The sequence below is a fragment of the Filicampus tigris genome, chromosome 7, assembly GCF_054856515.1.
Source record: "Filicampus tigris isolate MCC_2025a chromosome 7, RoL_Ftig_1.0, whole genome shotgun sequence".
NCBI classification, from domain to species: Eukaryota; Metazoa; Chordata; class Actinopteri; order Syngnathiformes; family Syngnathidae; genus Filicampus; species Filicampus tigris.
In genome coordinates this window covers 13,595,827-13,620,809 of record NC_141223.1, presented here as the reverse complement: position 1 = coordinate 13,620,809, position 24,983 = coordinate 13,595,827, and the positions used below count along the sequence as shown (strand labels likewise).

At 39.6% G+C, this 24,983-nt stretch overlaps 2 protein-coding genes across 3 annotated transcripts in view; one reads left to right on the top strand and one right to left on the bottom strand.

The window, feature by feature from the left end:
• The window catches only part of bach1a (BTB and CNC homology 1, basic leucine zipper transcription factor 1 a), a 45,046-nt gene that overhangs the window by 768 nt on the left and 19,295 nt on the right, over window positions 1-24,983 (bottom strand). The window lies entirely within an intron of this gene.
• LOC147144839 (glutamate receptor ionotropic, kainate 1) overlaps window positions 1-24,983 on the top strand; it is a 35,521-nt gene that overhangs the window by 5,370 nt on the left and 5,168 nt on the right. The window contains exons 2-10 of one of the 2 annotated variants that reach the window (XM_086036258.1): window positions 11,422-11,589; window positions 12,319-12,576; window positions 14,851-15,032; window positions 16,423-16,476; window positions 17,406-17,579; window positions 19,928-20,071; window positions 22,868-22,975; window positions 24,580-24,621; window positions 24,846-24,959. In XM_086036258.1, coding sequence (XP_085892384.1) covers window positions 11,422-11,589; window positions 12,319-12,576; window positions 14,851-15,032; window positions 16,423-16,476; window positions 17,406-17,579; window positions 19,928-20,071; window positions 22,868-22,975; window positions 24,580-24,621; window positions 24,846-24,959 — 1,244 coding nt within the window. The remainder of the gene's footprint in view (window positions 1-11,421; window positions 11,590-12,318; window positions 12,577-14,850; window positions 15,033-16,422; window positions 16,477-17,405; window positions 17,580-19,927; window positions 20,072-22,867; window positions 22,976-24,579; window positions 24,622-24,845; window positions 24,960-24,983) is intronic. The other variant, XM_086036259.1, reaches the window with a different exon arrangement.

Below are 24,983 nucleotides of genomic sequence, written 5' to 3'. Positions count from 1 at the left end.
TATAATTTGTGCAAGCACAAGGAAGCCACACTGATGTTTAAATATAGTACAGCACTTTTTTTTTTCTCAGAATTCTGTGACAATATGTTGATGAATGCCACTTGGCTAAAAACTAAAAGTCAAGAATTTGACTCAGGAATCAAAAATGTGGAAATAACACAAGGGGCTCTATTTACATGCCCCAATTCTAACATAAAGTGCAGTCTATCTTGAAATGCCAAAAATCTGAGCCCCACTCTCTGCCCACATTCGATCTCGCAGGCCAAAATGCTTCACAATTTAGCATCGGGCATCTGTCTAAGCGCTATTCGGTGGATCTGGGGTCAGGGGTTAATTTTTTTTTAACTCTCCAGTTGGCAGTTCTGACCAGAATAGCCAACCTCCGCCCACATCAGAGGGAGTAGGCAAGATAGCTGTGAAATTTAGCGTCGCCCGTCTGTCTTATCTTACCTGCGTCCAAATGGGGATACTTGGGCAAATTCCCAAGTGGGAGTTCATCGAAGTACGAGTCCTTGAAATTTGCCCCAAAATGGCTGCTTCACACCAAAATGGCCAACCTCTAGTTCAGTTTCAAGCATGTGTTCCTGAGACTTATTTGTGCGTCCACCCAATTTCACTTTGATTAGTCAAACTAAAGTAAGGGGCTTAGTTTTGTTTTATTTTTTACTTTCTTGGTGGTGCTACTAAGTGAATTTGGTGGGGTCGTGTTGCGGGCACATTCACAGCAGTATTCACGCGCTTGCTGAATTTTAAAGGGACGGTGGGGCCGTGATGGCTTTTCACGAACAAGTTCATTTTATATATGTTTTGATCAGCAAAATGGAAAGAGTTGGCATTTTCTATTTTATCAATAAATTTGGGAGAAATTAGGAAATAAGTGACTCCATGAATAACGCCTCTTGTTAATGAGGAAAATGGCCGCGCCCCCTACCGTGCGATCCTTGTTCGGTCGGAGTCACTGGAGGGACCGATTACAAACTCTCCATTGGAAATCATGTACTTTCATTGCTTATAACGTCCAAAAACGGTGATCAATTTGGCACCAACATTTATGTGGACATCCTTACTAATGACCACTTCAACATATCAAAAGGATTAACCTCTCTGTGGCTGATTTATGAGAATGAGGAAATGTGGAAGTGAATATGAGCTACATATATACATATATAAAGCTCCAATCTGCCCGCCCTGCTGCTCGCTGCAAGCCGCCGTCTCCCTCCTGGGCGTTGACACGAGTTTAGCGTCGCTAAATGACCGAAATATAAACCAGTCGGGGTTCGCGTGCGCATTCATGCTCTTGTCCGCTTCAGCCTGTGTAATTGGAGAAGCGATCGCCACGGTATTTTTGATTTTGTGGAGGTGATCATAATGAGATCAGGTTTTATGTCAATAAATCCAAACTATTGTGCAGTACACTTTTATACTTTCACAGGTTGAAGTGGACAAGAGTAATAATGTGCGTTTGACTTTTGGTGGCGATCGGTCGCCGTTTTAGACAACAGAACGGACAAAGCCAGCAATATTACCACGCTTGGCTCCCTCCCGTGACGTGGACAGCTGAGACCGAAAACATAACATAGGCCACGCCCCAAAATGGGGCGAGGAAATTTGTCATAAACCTAATCACAAAAAAAGCCCTTAAATCACTACAGATTCTTTTGAGGTGGGCATTTTAGTACTGATGTCATTTGTACACGCAAACCTATTATATAAGTGCCAATGTTAAGCTCATCCAAGTGTCCCTTTAAGGCATGTTGAACGACCCCCCCCAAAAGGCCATTCATTCATCTAGTGAATCCAGTGACCTATTTGTCGCCTGCAAACGGAATATGCGATTCACCTTATAAAAAAATAGACACACAGATATATTCAGATTTGTTCAGTTCCATAATGCATTGGCTGCAGCATTATCTGCTGAGCTTTTCTGAACGCTTCCTTAAAAATGGAGCGAAACAGATGAATCTGCTGATATAATTAGCGAATGAAGTTGCACTATTGAGATGTTTTAATGAGCTCATAAGTCTTCCCCCCTTCAACAATCAAGCTTGATGTGTCTTTTTTTGTGGCCTGGTTAGTGCGCAGTAAATCATTTCAAGTCACCCTAGATGTTTGAATGCTTAACGAACCTCAACAGTTACTTTCATTTTTGTGTCTTTGTAAGAGGGAAGGCAGGAGGAGATAAGCATCTGGCACGTGAACGCAGAGCTGGCTGGCGCCTCCGTACGGCCCAAAGCAAAATTTGATTTTGGAGAAGTTATTGCTGCAGTGTTGCACTACAAGAGCCGACTGGGTGGATTTCCACAACATTGCAAGTGATGAAGGACTAAGTGGGATGCTGAATATCATCTAGGACAATGATTACATTGGTCAACAGCAAATTTGAATCAGAGATGGCTTCACTTGAATTGATTTCAAAATGGCTTTACTTTTTGTTTCTATCACATCAGGTTTTTGAGATATTTTCTTTTTTTGTTTGTTTTCAAGTTTGACTGATAGGAGCTTGTGCAATACAGATTTTACCATGAGTAGTAATTTATAGCTATGACATTTGAGAAAAAAATCCACCTTTTGCCGAACTTAACCATTAATTCGTAAATACATCTAATTATATAATACAATACAATTTCATTTATATAGCGCATTTCGTAACAGCTACAGCTGTAACAAAGCACTTTACATGAACAAAATAGCAACAAAGACGAAGTGAAAGCAATAAATTAAACAACAAATTATTATATACAGTAGACACCAGAGAGCTGCAGAAAAGTGTCAGTCTCACGTCGGGTCAAAAGCCAAAGAATAGAAATGTGTCTTCAAACGAGTTTTAAAAACAGACAGTGAGGGGGCTTGCCTAACATTTGAAGGACGGTCATTACAGAGGGAAGGACTGGCAATAGAAAAGGTTCGATCCCCTCTGAGGCTCCGCTTACGACTGAAAATGACATCACAACTGCTCACAACGACCAATCGCAGCTGCGATTCAAAAAACAGGTCAGCCGCGATTGGTCGTTGTGAGCAGTTGTGATGTCATTTTCAGTCGACAGAAGTAAAAATGGCCGCCCCCAGAGATGGCTAAAAACGAGTGCATTTTGCTGCTTAATTTATATTCCACAAACGCAAAAGTAATCAGAATGCTGTGTTTCAACTAGTGGGCCTGCTGGAAACATATTCTTGAAAAAAATATGTTTGGTTTGACTTCCGTCTTTAAGTAGAAAGCGTCTTTTTTGTTCAGCGGGACATAAATTTGACAGCCGTCCGCATAGCAGTGGATGGAAATATCATGTTTTCGAAGGATGGAACCGAGGGACAGCAAATACAATGAGAACAGTCAGGGCCCCAAAATAGAACCCTGCAGAACACCACATGACAGAGGGGAAGAGCAGGACTCAGAGCAACCCGGGCTAACAGAAAAGTCCTGCCAGCCAAATATTACTATATTAAATATTATATTTTTGTTATTGTAGTTTACTTGCATCTCTGACAAAAAAAAATTGTAAAAATTTACTGAGCAGGGTTTTTTAAGTGTAGTGCACATAAAGGCCTCGACACACCAATCCCACCAATCCCACGTCGGCCGTCTGTTTGGTGCGTCCCACAACATCATAAAGTCAGAGCCATTGTCGGGGTGACTTGGGGGCGTGTTCAGTTGATTCAACATGTAGAATCAAGTCGGGCTGTTGGGACAAATGATCACTGTGATTGGCTGTTAGCTAGCGAATCAGGGCGTTGGACAAGAATGGGAAGTGACAAATGAGGACAATCGAAGCTTTTCCTCAAGAATGAAATCAACTTCGCTCTTTTTCGCATTTCCTCATCCTATTCCTCTTTATTTTTATACTTGAGATTATTTGAGTACAGAAACAGTTCGTAATTGTTTAGTAAATATACTAACGCCGATGGCATGAAGGTAGCAAGGGGTGTACTACTTCTCACGAATGCGCAAAAGGTCCGGAGTAGTTGGCGTCTCTGTCGGCTTTGGCAGTGTGTACTTTTGTCATTTTCCGGTCCGGCGTGCTGACTTCTAGGCCGATGCGACAGTTGGCCACGACGGCCGACGTTGGATTTGTGTGTAGAGGCCTTTAGAGGCTCAAATATTTTTGCCCATTCCACGGGAATCATCGGATGGAAGTCAACTTTACCTTTAATCATGGGATCGGATCGGTACAGTATAAAACGTTTTTGGGGACAGATGGGAGCAGGATTATCCAGTAACCTTGGAGAGTCCATGAGAAGAGTGGGCGATGCACTATTTGTCTTTTTTTAAAGGTAACTGACCTCCAAAATTGGACCGGTACGGGAGTAGGAACCATTCTCAACGGGAGCAGGATGCGATGGGAGTCATTTTCATGGGACAGGATGGGGTAGGATTTATTTCTTTACTATGGTCCAGGACGGGAACGGTACAAGATTTTGGGAGTGAGATGAGACGGGAGTGAAAATTTACTTCCGTGTCACCCTCTAGTGCACATGCCATAAGGTGAACATGGACTCCCTCTAGTGGTATGAGAAAAAATAATTTGAAAATGAATTCCTGATAGGCAGCATAAAAACATCCACTCTTTCCTCTTCACTCAGACACAAAGAGCTCCGGGCTTTCCATATGTACAGTTGCTCTGTTAGATTTCTCTGGCTGAGCTTGATTTGATGCTGCTGATTAGAGGGACCAGCGAGCCACATTTTATGCCGAATTTCATGTAAGCAAACAGTCATTAGAAGGAAAGAAGGCCTGCATGCTCACTTGGTGCAAATCAGGAACATGATTGGACGTGAACGGGTGGGTGCTCTCAAAACCATGACAACACCGTTGCTTTACCACTGTTCAGCATACATGCTTGCTCATAACGAAATGCTAAAATGCGTCTAACTGGCTGGTGCAATTTGTTTTGGCTGTTACAAAAACTCAACTGGAGGAAGAAATTATTGGAACTGCCTTTCTCTTCCTGGAGGAGTTTTTGCTAAATATTAAACACAGTAACATGGTATTGGCGCAGTGATATTATAAATGACTAATCAATAGGTAAAAAGTAGAGGTGTAACAAAAAACGTTTTGAACCAGAAAACTGTTTTTTGATGTAAAAGGTGCAAGTGCATCGAATCAAACCGTATCGGATCGCTCCACTTTGAAATGTATCGAGATACATATCAAATCGTCTTTTATTGGAGGGATGTATCTTAGAATGAATTGGCACATTTACAGTACTATTGACGAATTCAATCAAATGTGGGTAAAATGACAACAAATACGTAATTGCATCATACGCTCTGGAACTGGGCCATACTATATCACATCGAATCATAATCTCAGTGAGTTTGAACCAAACCGCATCGTTCCACTTTCAAACAATAACTGGTATACCCCTAGTATATTTATGTAATATACAATATAATATAAATAATATATATATGTAATATATATATATATATATATATATGTAATATATATATATAATATAAATAATATATATATGTAATATATATTATCCAGTAATATATTACGGTAATGTAATATATATATATATATATATATATATATATATTATATATATAAATATATGTAGTAATTAGATTTTTTCACACTCCAGGACGCTTCTACTGCTGGTCATCCAGTGAACAACAGAAATACACAAATTTGTTTTTTTTTTAAAGACAAAAAAAGTAACGGAATGAAATGACAACTACTGATTTAATTTTAATGTATTTTATACAATGTTTTCATAATTTTTTTCCAAATAATTTACTAGATTTGAGGTGGCACTAATAATATCATATGTCAGTGCAAGTGTACACAAGCGCAAACTACAACCACAATAATAATAATATTGGTCAGTGTTTTCTTAAATTTCCATTTTATGTTCCCTTTTTCACTATACAAACAAACAAAACCACAAAATCAATCTGCTTTCCCTGTTGTATTCGCTTCTTGTATTGGCAGTGCTTTGGAGATTATTCATGCGGTGGGTGCACATGATTTTGTGTTTGTGTGATTAGAGGTCGGCTACCAAGATAGACATCAGAAAATCTACCTAGTGGGGGGTGCTATTTTGGCACTGTGCAGAAAAAACGGACCATTGGTTTGGAAGAGACAATTTAGAGGATGTGTGTGGTTGAAAATTGCTTGATTGATGCAATAGGGGTCAGTTCTTGGTCCTCTTTTGTTCAACTTGTATATGCTCCCACTGGGTCAAATAATACAGAACTCAAACATTAATTATCACAGCTATGCAGATGATACACAACTTTGTGTGTCCGTGTCACCAGGCGACTGTAGCCCGACGGACTTACTGTGTCAGTATCTGGAGCAAATAAACACCTGGATGAGAGAGAATTTTTTTACAATTAAATGAAGACAAGACTGAAATTATTCTGTTTGTCAGTAAGAGAAGGGGGTCACTATTAGTAAACATCTTGAGACTCGGGCTCTTAAAACCACCGGCCAAGACCGTAGCCTTGGAGTGATAATAGACTGTGATTTTCAACAGCCACATCAAAGCTGCCACCAAATCAGCTTTTTACCATTTGAAAAACATCAACAGAATTAAAAGTTTTCTCTCCCAGACAGACCAGGAGAAACTCATGCGTTCATCTCTAGTAGACTGGATTGCTGGAATGGCCTTTTAACAGAACTTTCCAAAAAAAGCATTAAACAGCTGCAGCTCATCCAGAACGCTGCTGCTCGAGTTTTAACCAAGACTAAGAAATCTGAACACATCAAACCAGTTTTAAAGTCTCTACACTGGCTTCCTGTCACTTACAGAATAGTTTTTAAAACTCTATTGATTGTTTACAAATCCCAGAGCGGTTTATGCCAAGAATACATCTATGATATGTTCAAAGAATATAAACCCAGCAGGGCCCTATGATGCAAGGACTCGGCTCAGCTAGTCCAGACCAGAATCCAAACTAAACATGGGGGGGCAGCATTTAGCTGTTATGCTCCAAACAAGTGGAACAAACTGCCAGTGATGATTAAACTTTCACAAAATGTAGACACTTTTAAATCCAGGTTAAAAACATTTCTGTTCTCATGCGCCTATGCATGAAATCTGCACAGTATTTTTTATTTATCTTGCTTTTAATCATTTTAATCTATTTATTCTTCGTGATTTAGATTTTTGTAATTCTTAATGATTTATTTCTCTTTCTATAATGCTTTTGATGAATTATGTTACAATGTGCTTTGAATTGTCTTGTGCATGCAATGTGCTATACAAATAAATCTTGCCTTGCCTAATTTGTTGTGTGCAGAATTAGGAAGTATTTTAACAGGACTTGCTATCTGCTGCTTGGGATGGGAGCACATTTTTCAAACGCTAGCAACATGGCACAAAGAAGGCGCTCTCAGTTTGGGCTCCAAGAGTAAAAGGCCATTCACAATTAAGGTCTCCATGGAGGTGTTTCAAAAAGAGATTTTTTTTTTTTTAAGTCACATTTTCATATGTTTCTGCGGAGTGCAGTGACCTCTTGTCTTTGTGGCATTTTTGTATGTTTGAAATGAGTTTGAGAGCTACTCAAGGCTTAATAACTTTGCACTTTTTCCCATTGTAACCTTGTGGGATGTAGCGATTGTACCAATGAAAAAGTAAATAATGGAAATGGAAATAAATTATGCCAGTATCAAATTGTCAGTAGTTTTGTCTTACAATTTATTGCTAGTGAGGGTGACATTTTCTGTAACATTTGAACATTCTCAAGTGTTGTGAAGTGTCAGAAAAATAATTCTTAACTGCTCTGTTAATAGTGATGTTCGAAACCACTGATTTGATTTATGGTTTGCAAATACATGTGTTCAATAAAAACAAATCTGAAACAAAAGTAAATTTCAAATCATAGCTTTCATAAAGAATACATCAGAATTGTTCATTTATTCAAAATTCCGCGCAGTGGTTGGCGTAAATCTACGTGGAGGCAGGTTAGACTCGATATTGGTAATTTAGCAGAAGAGTGCAGGTCTGTGACTCTGTGAATGAGAGTGCTGCGCCACTGTGGGAGTGGTCACAGCCGACCCTCAAAGCGGCTCCTTTTATTCCCTTTAAATGCATAGCACTGGCAGCGCACTTGAGTCTCAACATGGCAGAAGCACATCTATACCATAAAGTTTGCACCGCCTCCCACCTCTGATTGTTTGTATTCGAGTTTGGTCGAATTGAAATATTTTTGATTCAACTTAAACTATTTAAACCCCCCCAAATTTTCCACCTCATTTATGAATGATATGGCCCAGCTATCCATTTAAAAACTAAATTCTGTGGTGGCATCAGAAGAAAAACACAGAAAATAATTCAAAGAAAAAGGTAGTAGCTGTGACCTTGTGTCTGCATGCGCTCGTCTATGTGACCGTGTGTAGAACAAACAAACAACCTGACTGTATTATATTTCAGAAGGAGCCTATTAAAAGGAATGTTTGGGGTTACTTACATTTGAAAGGCTTTGGGATCCATTTTTCTGGTCTTAACTTTACTCTTTTTTTTTTAGAAATACTTTTTCTTGAGGCTAAAACGTTTTCACAGCACAGCAGGTTGCTACATCCTTGATCACATAATAATGTCTTTAGACTTGGTGAAGCAGCATGTGGCTCATTAGCCAGTAGCCGGGTAACAATTATTTTTGTGATTGTGATCATGATACTGTGTGGTGTTTAGCAAAAGTGTGACTAGATTAACTAGTATACTGCAAAAAAAAAAAAAAAAAAGTGTGCACTGTGTGTAAAAATTATTTATGGCTCGTTAGCTGGCTAATCGGGGATGGCATGGCTCAGCGGCAGAGTGGTCGTTTCCCAACTCAGAGGTTGTGGGTTCAATCCCTGGCTGTTGCGACCATGTCGAAGTGTCCTTGAGCGAGATACTGAAGTGTACGTAGGCACTGGCAGAGATTTTCACGCTCTAAAGATGTCCCATACAAGGACGTACTTTACATGCAAAAGATAATTGCTACCCATGCTACGGCCAATACATACATGTACCTTCTCCCGGATTACACACACAAGACTCAGGCTCAGGCTGGGCATGTTTCTGTCAGTCAGTGAAACGTCTTGTGGCATAATTCATTGTATTACATGTGTTGGACCACTAGAGGGAGACCATGCCTGTGCAATGTTACTGCAGGGAAAAACATGAAAAGTATTCTACAGGCAATTATTAAAGGCGGCTCCGTGGTATCACAGAGGAGAACAGTGGTCTTGCTTTTTAAAAGAATCCAACACAACACGTAAGTCGTTACTTGACCCGGTTAGGGACGAGGACGGACAAAACCTCACTTCCATGCTTAAGCCGTCCTTTCTAAAAGACTTCTCGTCTTCTGTCCGTCCGTCCACAAAATGGGCGCCCATCCAGGATGGACGGACAATCCGTTCTATCCCTGCGACAGAATGCCTATCTTTGGTAATCATGAGGCCACTCGATGTTTAGTCTAACCGGGAGTAAGTGAATAGATATTCCTGTATTCTGCATTCCATGCATATGCTCTGTACAATCTCTGTGGAGATTTTTCTTGCAAGGAAACATTTTTTAAACAACTTGAGTTTCCAGGTGAACTATTGTATGTTTGTGGTTACCAGGCAACTTGAGTTGTCAGAAGCCCTGGTCTACTGCATTCCGTGCCTATGCACTTTTCAATCTCTACAATCTTTTTGCAGCGAATAAACTGGAAAGACAACTTTGTTTATTTTCCATTGAACAATTGTATGTTTGTGATCACGAGGCAGCTCACTGTTTATAAGCAAGACACCAGCTGCCTTCCATGTGTCTGCTCTGTACAACCTGCAACCTGTCTCCATTCTTGCTGGGAATAAACTAGAGAGGCAAGGGTGGTTATTGTTTTCCAATAAACAATTGTATGTTTGTGATCACGAGGCGACTCTGTGTTTAGTATAAGTGGTACCGCATTCTCCGTGTTAGTCAGAAGTCCTTGTTTTCTGCATTCCAAGTGTCTCCTCAATACAATGTCTCCTGTTTCTTTCAAGTAATTAACTATTGCTTATTGGCGTAATAACATACTGATGTAAGAAACAGTAAAATCATTATTATTATTATTATTATGGTGCTTTGCAGTGGTGTGCACTGCGTGACACACAAACAGTTGCTTTCATGTTGGTGAATGTGACACTACTGTATGTTGATGAAGGGTTCATCAGTGTTCCCAAAGGAAGATTTAGAGCATAATTAAGACAAAGATATTTGCAGTGTCGCATCTGCTGTGCCAGAGTGAAAAGGCAGATTAAAGAAGTTCAACAAACTATGAAACAACGTGCTCACGAAAGAGCAAAGACATTCATAAGATGTGTCAGCTATCGAGACAACTTGCTTGTCCAAATGGTAACAGGCTTTTCCCAAAAACTGTGTCAGAATGTAGGCCGTGTAAATAGGATGAGGCTGGCCGAGGTAAAGCTTTTCTCTGAATGGGATTAAATCCACTTTCAAACTCCACCGATATAACCCAAGGACATCTGCGCAACATTATGTCATATTCACAATCAGTCAAAACAAATATGCAATATGGAGAGTGGAGATGTAGAAAATGATGAATGAATTATTTTTTTCTATATTGCTGTAAAAAAAAAAAAAAATACATTTTAGAGTTCGGATCGTACAGATGCAAATTAACTTTACCCAGTGAACCAAATACTGCTTCACCAAGACCAAGCCACTATTGTCTGATGACATATAGCGTACTGTTCGGATAAATTTCCATTACAATGAAGAAGAGAAAAGAGAGAAGAAAAGAGGAGAGACTGTACAGCGCAACTGCATGGAATGCAGTAGACACGATCCTCTGACACCCTCCACTGATATTGTACACTGAGCAGCCTCATGATCACAAAACATGAAATTGTTCAGTGGGAAATGTCAAAATGTTGAGTTTTAGTGAATCCTTTCAGAAAAAGGATATGTTTTAGCAAACAGGGCAGATGAATGTAAAGCAGTATGCCAGTATACAAGATCTTCTGTCTAACGCTGCAGCTGTTGCGTTAAACACGAGCCGCCTGATGAAAACAAATATAAAATTGGTGACTGGGAAATACCACCGGTAAACTTTTAAGTATGTTTCATGCAGAAAAGTGGAAAGATGATAAAGAGCAGACGCACGGAATGCAGTATCCAAGGTCTTCTGACTGCTAACTCACACGTTAGTGGGGCCACCTCTTGAGTACAAAGACAATTTTTCATAGAGACTGAAAACAGGGCGCTGGAAAATGACCTCAGATAATGACATGCTGCTTCACCTCACCGAAAGACAAAAGAGTTCCTATTGTCCATTGCTTTCTATTTCAGAAATGCTTTTTACATGTTGAACTTTTCATTATGTGAAGCACATTGATTTATCTTGTGTATGAAATGCGCTATATTGATAAAGTTGCCTTGCCTTCCTATTATCTGCTCACACGCCGCAGCTGCATTTGACGGTTTTGTTCGCTGGTGTCGACAGGCGGCATCTTCGAGACGCTGGAGACCGAGCCCATCAGTGTGGAGGAGCTGGCCTTTAAATTTGCAGTGACCAACATCAACAGGAATCGGACCCTCATGCCAAACACCACGTTGACCTATGACGTCCAGAGAATAAATCTCTTCGACAGCTTCGAGGCCTCGAGAAGAGGTCAGAATACGTGTATCGTTTGTTCTTTATGGAAAATCCCAAAATGAAAACATGACTGAGTATTTCGTTATTGCCAAATGAAATGGAAAAAATGAGTGATAATCATCATCATCATTTAGATCACCAAAAACTGACAATGTGGCTTCTACCTGATTTTTGTGCTGCCTTAGATACAGTAGACCACACCATTCTTTTAAACAGACTTAAATATCAGGTTAGCCTCTCTCGTGCTGCTCACAAATGGTTTTAATCCTACCTCACTGACAAAACTTTTATGGTAAATTTGGATGCCTGTTCTTTGCAAGGAAGTATCCTGTGGTATGCCTCAAGGCTCAATTTTAAGCCCCTTATTGCTCAATTTATGCATGCTCCCTCTTGGTGGTGTTAACAAGAGACAGAGCGAGAATTTCCATTCTTACGCAGATGATACGCAGCAGTATACAGTCTCCTGATGACACACTGGAGAAGTATAGGCAGAGTCCGCCCCTTTCTCTCTCAGTCCAGATGCTAATATATAAGTTTATCACAAAAAGCACTGAACCACTGTAATACTCTGCTTTCTGAGGGGTGATTTTAATAATGTGGAGCAATTTGAGTTACATGCTCATATATGAAAAGCTCTTTACAAGTAAAATTTGATTGATCGATTGAGTGATTGATTGTTGTTTTCCAATTTTTTTTTTTACCGTTGACCCATTTTTTTCCCGCTCTTGCTCTCACAATTTCCAGCCTGCGACCAATTGGCGCTGGGTGTGGGGGCCGTGTTTGGACCGTCGCACAGCTCGTCGGTGAGCGCCGTGCAGTCCATCTGCAACGCTTTGGAAGTTCCGCACATCCAAACACGCTGGAAGCATCCATCTGTGGACAACCGAGACAGCTTCTACATTAACCTCTATCCCGAATATGCCTCCATAAGTCGAGCCGTGCTCGACATAGTGCAGTACTACAAGTGGAAGACGGTCACCGTGGTCTACGAGGATGCGACGGGTCAGTCATGAAATCAGTTTACATACCCCTAGAGTATGTAAACTGATGAGCACAACCCCTAGAGCAGGGGTCACCAACTCCGGTCCTCGAGGGCACCTGCCCTGCAGATTTTCCATCTCTCCCTGCTGTAACACACCTGATTCAAATGATCAGCTCATCAGCAAGCTCTTGAGAAGCCTGATAACGATCCTGATCATTTTAACAGGTGTGTTACAGCAGGGAGAGATGGAAAACCTGCAGGACAGGTGCCCTCGAAGACCCGAGTTGGTGACCCCTGCCCTAGAGTATGTAAACTGATGGGCACAACTGTAAACCAAAAGGCCTATTTACCTTAAAATATTTTTCACAAACATGTCTGAATCTGTTATTGTTCACTTCTCCTTTGCCGATATGGCACCTCACAGTTGTGTAGGGCTATACAATTATGGCCAAAATGTGAATCATTATTACCAATAACGTAATCACAATTATTCATCACTTCAGGGAAAACATCTGTATTTTTACTGCGCTTACTCTGAAACAATGTGTTCAGTTTTCAGAGCAAAATGAAACATTAAAACGAATGATGATCATTTTAGAGAAAAATGATAATGAAAAAATACTCATAAATTAAACATTTCTTAACAAATGTTAGAATTGCGTTTAATGTGATCCCTTTTGAGGTGCTAGCTCTGCACCATGATGCTTCTCATCTCAAATTGTTGCTGTACTGTATTTTTGCACGGACTGACGAAGGACGAGAAGCCTTTTAAAAAGGACTGACTGAGCAACTACGTCAGTGTTTTTTTTGCCCGTCCCTCTACCCGAAACGGACGGAAACGGAATGTAAGGACGGAAACGCTTTAAAAGCCCAAGGACGGACGGGGTCAGAGGACAATTATGTTTATGAATCAGGACGGAGGGATGGGGACGGAAGGGTACCCAGGTCACGGACGGAGGACGGATCTGCAAAAAAGGGTAAAGTGCCCATCTCTGTTCAGCAGATTGAGGTCACGTGCTATTGAGGCATCTTAATGAGGGAGTGAGCCCTGGGTGCAGCGCACAGTTCGAGGCATGGCTCAATGTGGGGTGGACCTAAACATTTCATTCCACCCACATGAATACTCAAAATCTGAATACCTTCTATTTTATTGTCTTAAACTATTTCCTTGGCGGCTTCAATGATGCGCTGTTTTATGACGTCCCACGTAACACGTAATTACACAATGAAAATTAAAATGACAAACTATCAACTGACTGAAACCAAATCGCTAACCTCAACCATAAACTTTGTTTAAAAAGACATGACAAGGCACAGAGGAACCATATGGGAAAGGCTACCCAACGGGAAGCAAAGATGCATGGCCGCTACAAGGTTTTGTGGTTCCACAAGCCTCTTTTCACCTAGAATGGACATCATTCGTCAAACAAGTCATAGCTCCTCCCCTGACTGACTGAGGGGTGGGAGTTTGTCATTTTCGATTTTCGATAAAGCGTTGAAAAGTAAGCGTGACGTTATAAGACGGCACATCATTTAAACAACCAAAGAAATTGCTTAACAAAAAGAAAAAAGAAGGCGCTTAGAATCCGTGTGGGCGGAGTCCAACGATTAGATCCACCCTACGTTGAGCCACGCCTTGAACTGCGCTCTGCAGCCAGGGCTCCTGTAATGAGGCCTTAATTACCGTAACCATGCATTCTGGTGGTGAATGAGAAAATGCTTGATTAGTGTGAAGCTGAGCTCGCATTTTAAATGTAAAGGTTATCAGGTTATCAAAATGGTAATCATTTTTAAATTTTAATTAATTGTGCAACCCTACAGGTGTGGCATATCAAAATGCTGATTAGACATCATGGCTATTACACAAGTGTGCCTTAGACTGGCTACAATAATTGATTTTAAGTCATTTTGACCCACGATATAACAGGGGTTACAGGTCACAAATTTGTGGCTGGAATTGCCATCGCACCATGGGCCAAACTTTGCATTTTCTTCAATTTTGATGACTCTATGACATTTTTCAAAGTAGCCTTTCCTACGTGAGTGACCGTATAATATTCGCGATGATTAAATCGAAATGATTCCAAAATATAATAAAAAGAAGAATGGAAAAAAAACTGTCGTACATATTTTTTTCTAGATTTTGATGACATTCAATTATAAATCAACCACAAATGCGACACATAATAGTTTTCTGTACAAAGTAATTCATTTGGTCACAGATCACCAGTTGGAATCGGATAAATGATCAAAAATAATGTAGTGTATGCAATAATAATATTTGTGTGTTGAAGGCCTGATTCGCTTGCAAGAGCTAATCAAAGCTCCATCGAGATACAGCATCAAAATCAAGATCCGCCAGCTGCCAATGGGAAGCAAAGATGCACGGCCGCTCCTCAAGGAGATGAAGAAAGGGAAGGAGTTTTACGTCATTTTCGACTGCTCCTACCAAACGTCAGCTGACGTCCTCAAGCAGGTGAACGACTCCAACCTCACCAACAGCCGCGACAGCAGAGGTTCTCCAACTTTCGGTGGAGCCCACTAAACAGATTTCAATTGTGTTTTGGCTAAATCTTGAAACCAAGGTTTAATTTCAGGGCCATAATTTCAAAAGGTATGTTTGGCGCAAACGCAACACTGCTCGTCACCAAAACAGACATAATACTTTGCAGCAGTTTTTCTTCAGCTTGAACAGGGTCCCTCCTTAGACATGGTGGAGGGAACTATAAACAGTTCCCAATACCAATCAGTCAGTGTTAGCAGAAAACAATCAGGCTTCTGCTTGAAAGCAGAAAATAATTTCAAGAAAAACCTACTACAACAGCAGAACTTCACTTGGGTTCAGTCAGAGGTGCATTAAATGGTGGCAGGCGTATGCTGACTCCCATTTCACGAGTTTGAATGTGATTGGTTGATTGTGAACGCAGCCATATCCGCAGTTATAAGAGGGTGTGCGCACTTATGCAACCACATTATCTTAGTTGTTAATACTAGCTAACTTAATAGTATAACTAAGTTAATACTTTCTGAATTGTATGCTTTCATCTGACTTTGTCCAATCAGATGCAACCTCAAATGCACATTGCCATCCAATAGGACAACAGTATCTGGAGGCATGTTTAACAATAATATACAGTATGGTATATCTATGTCTACAGTTTATATACAGTATACTGTATATATATACACACAATCAAATTAAGTACATAAGAATACATTGAGCCTGCTTTTTTCTTTCATTAGATTAAAAAATGCTATTTCTTTAGGCACATGTTAAATATCGCAATAATATTGATAATGCAAAATTCAGCATCCATACCGCATATTTTCCCAATTCTTGAAGCCCTAAAAGAAACTCAATTGAGTTGTACATGTTACCGGTCACTTCAATGGTGGAATAAGTTTTGAAAAGATTCATGTTATTGTCATTTTATATGACAAAAAAATGGCATTTGAACGGGTGTGTGTAAACTTTTTATATCTACTGTGAGGATTTTTCTAGACACCAGTGACGATTTTTTTAGGCTTGCTCTTAAAAATCTTTCTTCATGAAAGCTTTCCAAGTCAAATTTCCATTTTATAGGTAGAAACTGTAATTATTCTATAATAAGTAATATTCTTCATTTCATTAATTTTTTTAAGTCAAGTTTTTGTAGTGTTCTGCTGGACTATTTCAGATCCAAGGCATAGCTTTTGCCTTAGGATTGACCATGCACAAGATGAGTCAAATTGGAAATCCTGTGTTCATGCCCAAATCCCAGCAGAGTTGGCACTTCACATTTAGAAACAAAATCTGCATAGAAAATTAATTGCAAGCATGTAGCCGCGTTTGCCCATAAAGCATTCTGCCTTTCAACCCTTTGCAGATCCTGTCCATGGGGATGATGACGGAATACTACCACTTCTTCTTCACCACACTGGTAAGCAAGCAAACGTGAATCAAAACAATCCATGGGCATGCTCACATACACGCTCGCAAACACAGAACAATAGAAAGCTAACAGATTGACTAAAAATCATTTTACCAAGTCAAAACTGCATTAGCAAAGGAGTTGTGTCATCTAATTAATGTGCAACGGCTTACGCACAAACACCTATCTGCTCGCAAAGTAGATGCATCATCTGTGGTTGCTGCTAATATCAACCTATCTTAACACAATAGAAATGTAAACAAAATGATTTGGAATAATCCACAATGTCAAAAGTACGTTTGCTTGCATGCGCAAAAGCTCGCTTGTAGCGTTGACGTGTCATCCGATTAATGTGATTGTTATTAACGCTAATCGCCACCTGAACCAATGAAAAAACTTGAAATAATCTACAAAGTCAGTACCAAATTCATCCGCAATATAAACCATTCCACAAAGTGAAAACTATGCTTGCTTGCAAATGTGATCCTTGTTCATGCTAAATGCCACCTAGTAGAATAGGAAAAAATAGAGCGGCTGAGAATAATCCACTGAGTCAAAAGTACTTGTGCTTATTCACAATCACGTTCATGGTTGCAAAGTAGAGGCATCATCTACTTATTCTGATCTCTGATCAGTATCCCCTCGCCTAGCTCAATAGAAATTAAACAGTGACTCAAAATAATCGAAAAAGTCAAATGTATGCTTGTTGACTAATTGATGTGATTGTTATTAATGCTAACCTCCAGCCAACGCAATCGAAATGAAACAACAACTCGAAATCCATGCAGTCAAAACCATGCTCGCTCGCAATTCAGACACATCATGTTATCAGTCTCATTGGTATCAATGATAACCTTCAGGTAGCTCAATAGAGATAAAACAGGACAACTGGCTCCAAGACTAGGTAATTGACGTTTTGTGAATTAATTTCCCTGTAGGACCTGTTTGCACTGGACCTGGAGCCGTACCGCTACAGCGGCGTCAACATGACGGGCTTCCGACTGCTCAACATCGACAACCCCAAGGTGGCCTCGGTGGTGGAGAGGTGGGCCATGGAGCGGCTGCAGGCCCCCTCCAAGGCCGAGACGGGAATGATGGAAGGCATGATGACGGTAAGGACCATGGTAATAAACAGCAACTAGGAACTGTCTGTGTGGCCACCACATTTGCATGGGTTCCAACAGAAACATGCACCTGTTTAAACCCTTCACACTCACACACAGTCTTTATATACAATCGGTCAAGACGGCAATAGTTCCGACACGTTCACAAATTGCTCGCTATCTCCGAAGTACCATGATTTATTTATTTATTGATTAATTTAGCATCTTTAGAAAATATATTGCAAATCATGAAACTTCATTTGGGATACATAACGGTCAAGGCATTGGCGTTCAAAGTTTGAAAAATAATCATTAAATTTATTTATTTTTTCTTCAAAACAATGACTACCGAATGAAAACAACTCCCACTTATTCAAATACTCATGTTGATAAATTAATTGATTTTCAAAAGGAAATTGTGCGTGTGTGGGGGGGGGGCTTCACCATTAATGGTAAAATGCTAAGAAATTGAAAATATGAAAAGTGACCATGTAATAAAGATTCAAATCTACTGATAGATGCCATTCAAAAACGAGTGGTGTAAAGCAAAATAAAAAAATACACTTTCATTTTTGTCTAAAACAATTTAAGAATAATCATCCATTTATTAATGACAGAATGACTATTAATACAATTTGATTATTTCATATTGACTACGTGTGCATGCAAAATGAAAAGAATTAAAAAGTTTGAAGAAGAAAGAGTTTCCTTAGACTTTTGTGGAGAACACAAAAGCATTTTTAATTTGACATGGACATTTTCCAGAGCCTATTTTCATAAACATTTCAAGAAAAAACTCAAAAGATGTTGCCGATGGCGGCACATAGACATTCGGAGAAGCTTTACGCTCAAAGGGGTTGCGCCACCCAACAATAAATAGGACACATTTGGCTAGTCTAAGAGCTTGTTAAGCAGCTCCACTTCTACTTGTTTATCTGCTCTAATGAGGGTCATTAAAAGCTTACAGCTATTTACAGCTCTTGCATTGGTAAACAAAATTAATCAAGATAACCCCTCCACAACCAAGCATGCTCAAACTGCTTGTGAACTGTATTGTACTTTGAAGTGAAAAGAGGGTGCCCCGTACACCCCCCCCCCCCAAAAAAAAAAAAAATGAGACAGAACCACTGAGAGGATGCAAACAACACACAAACATCCTTTTCGGGAAATAATTAATTGGAACTTCTGATAGCTCTCATTAATGTGGAGTGCTGTTACACACCATCTTGCTGTGTGGAAGACACAAAATTGATTAACTGATTTCTCAAAACAAAAAAAAACAGGAGCAAAATTTCACCATTATAATTAGCTAACTTTTGTAGGAATGATATAGTAAAAAAAAGGTTAATAATAATACTGTGTATGACTTATTACTGATAACTACAATCTTGCACAATAGAAATAAACACAATGCCTTGAAATAAGTAAAAAAAATAAAAAATACATAGCATATTTGGTCATGCAAGGGAGCGTGCTCAGCGTATGTCTCACAACGTGGTCACTCTTCTCACGAGTTATTGATGAAAACTGCCACCTTGCACAATATTAATAAAACGAACGACTAGAAATAATCCATACAGGACCAAAAAAAAGTGAAGCATGCTTGTGCATGTACGTGTCATCATTGCCCATGACAAATGTGAATAAAGGTATTCATGGTTTCACCTTACACAATAGAATTTAAAAGAACTAAAAATCATCCAAAGAGTAAAATAAAAAAAATAAAAAACTTAAGTCAACGGCACATTTGGTCACATGTACGCAGTACAGTACGTGACATGATCGCTATCTTATTTCTCTTGCCAGTCATTAATGACAAGTGTTACTGTCGACAATACAAATGAATAAAACAACTAGAGATAATCCAAAGGGAAACAAATTTTAATAATAAATTTGCGCACACACGTCACGTCATGGCGATCATCTTTCTCCTCAGTTATTAATGACAAGTTTCACCTTGCATAATAGAAATTAAGAGAACAACTAGAAATAATCCAAAGAGTAAAAAAAAGAAAAAAGACTGCGGCACAGATGGCCACTTGTGCAAAGTATGAGTCACGATCGCTAATGTCATGACGGTACTTTCTCTTATTAGTTCTCAGTTATTAATGATATGTGTCACCTCGCACAATAGAAATTAACAGAACAACTAGAAGTAATGCAAAGAGTAAAGAAACAAAAAAGTCAGCGGCACACTTGGTCACATGCATGCACTAACTGTAATGATAGCTCGCCAGTTATTCATGGTAACTAACAACTGCATAATAGAAGTAAAGAACAGAAGGACTAGAAATAACCATTGTAAGTGTAAGTGTTCGCAGCACCGGCCAGTGATTTGGGAATGTGTATGATTGCAGACGGAAGCGTCCCTGATGTACGACGCTGTGTACATGGTGGCGGCGGCCTCGCAGCGAGCCGCCCAGATCACCGTCAGCTCGCTTCAGTGCCACCGACACAAGCCGTGGCGGTTCGGCCCGCGCTTCATGAACATGCTCAAAGACGTAAGTAGCGTTCCGTTTTCACGCCGTTTTTTGCCATCAAGAGCCTTGCAGGCTGCCATCCTCCAGCCAGCCACTTGTATTCATTTCCTGTGTATGTTGGCTTACATTTGATTTATGTGAATTGATTTATTTTCGTAACAATAATATGAATTCATTCTCATTTTGAGGTTGTAATATTCATCATTTCTTAAGGAAAAGTTTAACAAAATAAAGATTTATTCTAATTTCTCAGATAATTATTGAAAATTATAATAATTAAATTCGAATTAATTAGATATGATTTAATAAATGAATAGACATGTAAAATGCCTGCAATAAATTGTCTATTTTACAAATATTTTAGACAATAAATCCATTAACCAAACCAATTGAAAACATGGCCATCCCCCACCGTCTCTTTAATGTGAAAAAAAAAACAGGTAAAAAAAATTGGCAGATTATAGGGAAAAAAAAAAGAACGTTTGGTAAATGTTATGATCTTTGTCTTAAATTGTAATGTTGTGGAAAAAGCAAAGGCAAATTTTTTTTGCTGATTTATCTTTCTGTTGTTTGCAGAAGAACCTTAAAGAACATTAAATGTAGCAGGCAATTTTCCTAAAAGTTGCAATTAAGTTGCGATAAAAGTTGTAAATTTTGCGGCTGCAGTCGTTGTTGTTGTTGAAAAGCAACATTCTTGTAAGGGTTGCCTCGATGCTGTGCTCTTACATTAGCGTGTCTACATGACACGCTCATCTCCGATGTCATGCGGTGGCGCACTAATGACACCAGCAGCGCATGATCAACACGTTTGATTGGAGAGGATTTAAGAAGAACGACTTAATGGCGGCGTTTCATCAGGATTTAGCGGTCAAGTCGGCGTCACAGATGTACGGACTGAAAGACTGATTTAAGACAAGCTCCCAACATAAACAGCACAAGGAGAAAAACAAACACAATTTCCTAATTGCAATTCAATGAGACCGACTGCACATAAGACAAATTTGAAAAGGCCCACAGGAAGCTCTGCTTTCAAACGTGATTAGTTTCAACATTTGTCAGTTGGCTTATCTCTGTGGAAAAGACCCAATATGGCTGGATTATCTAAGATGGTGCATTCAGGTTTTGCCATTTAAACCCTGTAACCAGGCATTCTTTGCTTATGAGACTGTATAAGTTCCAGTAAGACTAATTCCTGCTCACATTTGTATAAAATACACAGTGTTTCTTTAAGAAACCAGAGGAGGGCGCCGAAGCTCGGGCTAATGGGAAAGTACTAATAGTAGTAGTGTAGTAATTGGTGTCAAGGAAGTACAGCGACGCCTTGACCCGACTTTTTTGAGATACAAGCCATCGTCTGGCTGTTTTTTTGTTTTTGTTTTTTTTTTGACGGGCAGCAGTTTAACAGACAGTTAGCTTAAGTTAAACTGTTGAACTAAACATGAAACCAAGAGAATTAGACATTGTGTATTTCAAACACCCACATGGCTTTGCCTAAGGAAAGTCTACTTATCCTAATGTTAATAAACAATAGTAAACGCAATAGACGGGCTTTCAAATAGTATCGATGTTTGAACACAAACGACTGCAATACAGTACATGTAGACAGACAATATGACAATACCCACAGGCATATTTTCTTTATTCTCTGATAAACGGATAATATTAATGGAGCCGATTGAGCTTCATTGTCTTCTGTGTACTGTGTATGGTGCACACACCAGTATGAGCCGCATCGAAGCCTAACGATTACGGGTGTACAGTTCTCCAGAAAAGACAATTCAATATGAGTCTCGATACATTAGGTACCATACAACTCAAGGATGTAACAATGATTCAATTCAGTTTGATTCAGTGGGATACAATTTGAGTTCACATGGTATGGCTGTAGCTTTTGTCATGTTTATTATTACGCAACAACATCTAAAAGCTCTCCAAAGACCTATCAACTTATCCAAGTTAATAAAATTCCAAGAAACAAAAATTCATCAGCAACATCAAACCGATTTATATCTGCTGTACGTTTCTCACAAAAGCTGATCCGATATGTACAGTTTCTTGATACACGGGGTGAAATATGAGTCAAGGATGCAACAATTTTAAACAACAATTTTCCGATTCAAAACATTTTTTTCTTACACCGCTACTTACAATCCTAATTGATGCGCAAAGACCATTGTACTTATGTTTTCTAAATTTTGTAATTAACCTGCATGCACTCTCACTGAGAAATGTATGAGTAATGTATTACTTGGGCCAGATTTGATAAAATCCATAGAAAATCAAAGGCTTCCGAACTGTGCAAACCAACAAATGGAGACATATTCGTGAGAAACGGATGGAGGAATAGAATGATGTGTGTGCAACATTACGAGTAAAAATGACAATTTGTGCAAGCTTTATGAGCAAGCGCATTTCTTACATTGGAACTGACTGTTATTCAAAGTGAGCTCACTTCATTACTGGCGAGTGCATTCATGAGTCGCGCTGCCCACCCACCATGCTGCACTCAGACAGAGACCTTGCCTGCCTGCTCCATTTATATCATCATCTGCTCGACACACTGCACAACACACACACACACGCACACACGCAAACACACTTGAAATGTCCAGCCAATGCAGACATATCTATTAGGACGCAACAAGCCGTTGTCTCCAGGACTGGCCCTAATGCGGCACCGCTCATCAATTATTCATTCTCTCCTAATACTTGTTTACTCTGGCTTCTGTTGTAAATTGAATGTAGCATTTTGCTATATGACAATTTCAAAGAAAAATCACTGAGATTCATTGGTTGTCCCGCTTCTGCTGCCCGCAGGTTCAGTGGAACGGTTTGACGGGACAAATCGTCATTAACAAGACGGACGGCCTGCGCAAAGATTTTGATTTGGACGTGATCAGCTTGAAGGAGGATGGCTTGGAGAAGGTGAACCGTCCCCACCAACTTTTCTCTTTGTCTCAATTGATTCTTATGGCAGGGGATAAAAATACTGTAAATTTTATTTTGTACTGGTCAGTATTGAATATTTGACCTGGTGAACAATACCAAGAGCAGTCCGATACCAACTCATTCACTGCCATTGGTTACAAACATCATCAAAAAAATATTTTAGGTGGACTGGCAGTGAATAAGTTAAAGGAGATATATTATGTTCTTTTTAAAAAAAAACAAAAATTACTGACATGACAAAACATCCTCCAAAATTATATACAAGACCATTTTTTCATCAACTGAAATCCAACTGTTTACTGCCACCAAGTTATACTTGTTGCGTACGTTTTTCAACGCATAGGCCTGGATGAGTTTCTTGTCCCGCTTGTCTGTAAAATCCAAGTTGGTAAACCACTGTAATGACCAGAGGTGGGCATTTACCAACATTTTGCTGGTCCGTTATTCGTCAGCGGCCAGGGTACCCGTCGGTCATTCCAGAACTTTTTTGTGACGAACTGAATTGTCAGTCCGTCATTTTAGTCTGTCAGTTAATCTGTCAGAAGTCCAATGATCCGTCAGTCAGTGCCCCAAAAAGACAGGCGTCCGTCAGTCCGTCATTGACGGACGCGGTTAGTGACAATGACATTGATGGATGAAAAGCCACTTTCGTCATTCGTCAGTCTGTCTAGTTCAAAAAGTGGCCCGTCATTCATCAATTGTCAGTAAAAATGGCGTCCGTCAGTGACGGACTTGTCCATCAGTCTGATGGAATGCCCATAATGACTACCAGATTCCTGCGGATGGCGGTGTTGCATCGCATTGGATTTGAGATCAACACAGCTTTTGAGTAGAAGATAAAGATTAGGCGGCAGATCTCGGATTGTCACATCGATTATGAGGGAGGGTAATGCCAACACATTGGAAGTCAGACAACTGTAGGTACCTAGATTGTGATTGTGAGAAAAAAAGAACGCAGTTCATGGAGTGAATGACGAATGCCATGTAAAAAAAGCCACTGATGTTCCAAAGATGAGCCATGCGGTGAGTCAGCAAAGCTCACGGCACATTTTATAGTTGTATCTGTAAATAAATTATTTTGGTCTTGTTTTTGTTATTCTATAGTTTGAGATATCACACAAGCAAAAAATATTAGCGCCCGTCATTTTTAAGCCTGACACGTTTTTACAAAAAGCTGTTTTTCTACGCATTTTGGTTAGAAACAGGTGCTTTTGGTAAAACCAATCAATGTTCTACTGCTGATTACTGAAGAACTGAAAAGAGAGAGGAGAGAGTCAACTCTTCTTTTGCTAAGTTTAGTGCTTAAATTGTCACAGAACACATTTTTTATGGGTCTTGAAAGATCAGTCAAAATTCTGGCAGTTCAAAATTCAAGTTTGCATAATATGTCTCCTTTAAATACACTTCTTCAAACTTTTACAATGACTAATAATGTCGCTCAACTTTTTTTTACTAGTAGTTACTAGATGACATTGTAACTCAAAGTCCTTCTTAGCTTCTCACTTCATTTTGCGCCATTATCTTTGCAACGTCCATTGTCATCCATTTAAAAGTGCTTTTTCTTTATTGTTTTCTGCAAGATAATCGCAGGCAACAATCGCCTGAATAAAGTGTGGAAAAAGGTCTGTACTATTGTTGACCCCAAAGCAGACTAAAGGAACAGTACCGCTGTTTACTAATCAACTCTTGTCGTTTGACTCTAACCCCTCCCCACAAACGTGTCCACGTCTGGTCTGTCATCTGTTGTGCTTTGATGATTTTTCCTTTCGTGTTGCTCTTGTACGGTGGCTTCAGCCAAACTTTGTAGCCTGGTCAGATTGTCATCTTTACATTCTGTCGTTTACAGATTGGCGTGTGGAACTCTCAGACTGGCCTTAATTTAACAGAAAACAACAAGGACTCCAGCACAAATGTCACCGACTCCATGGCCAACAGGACCCTCATTGTCACCACTATTCTGGTACAGTACATATACGGTCTCAAC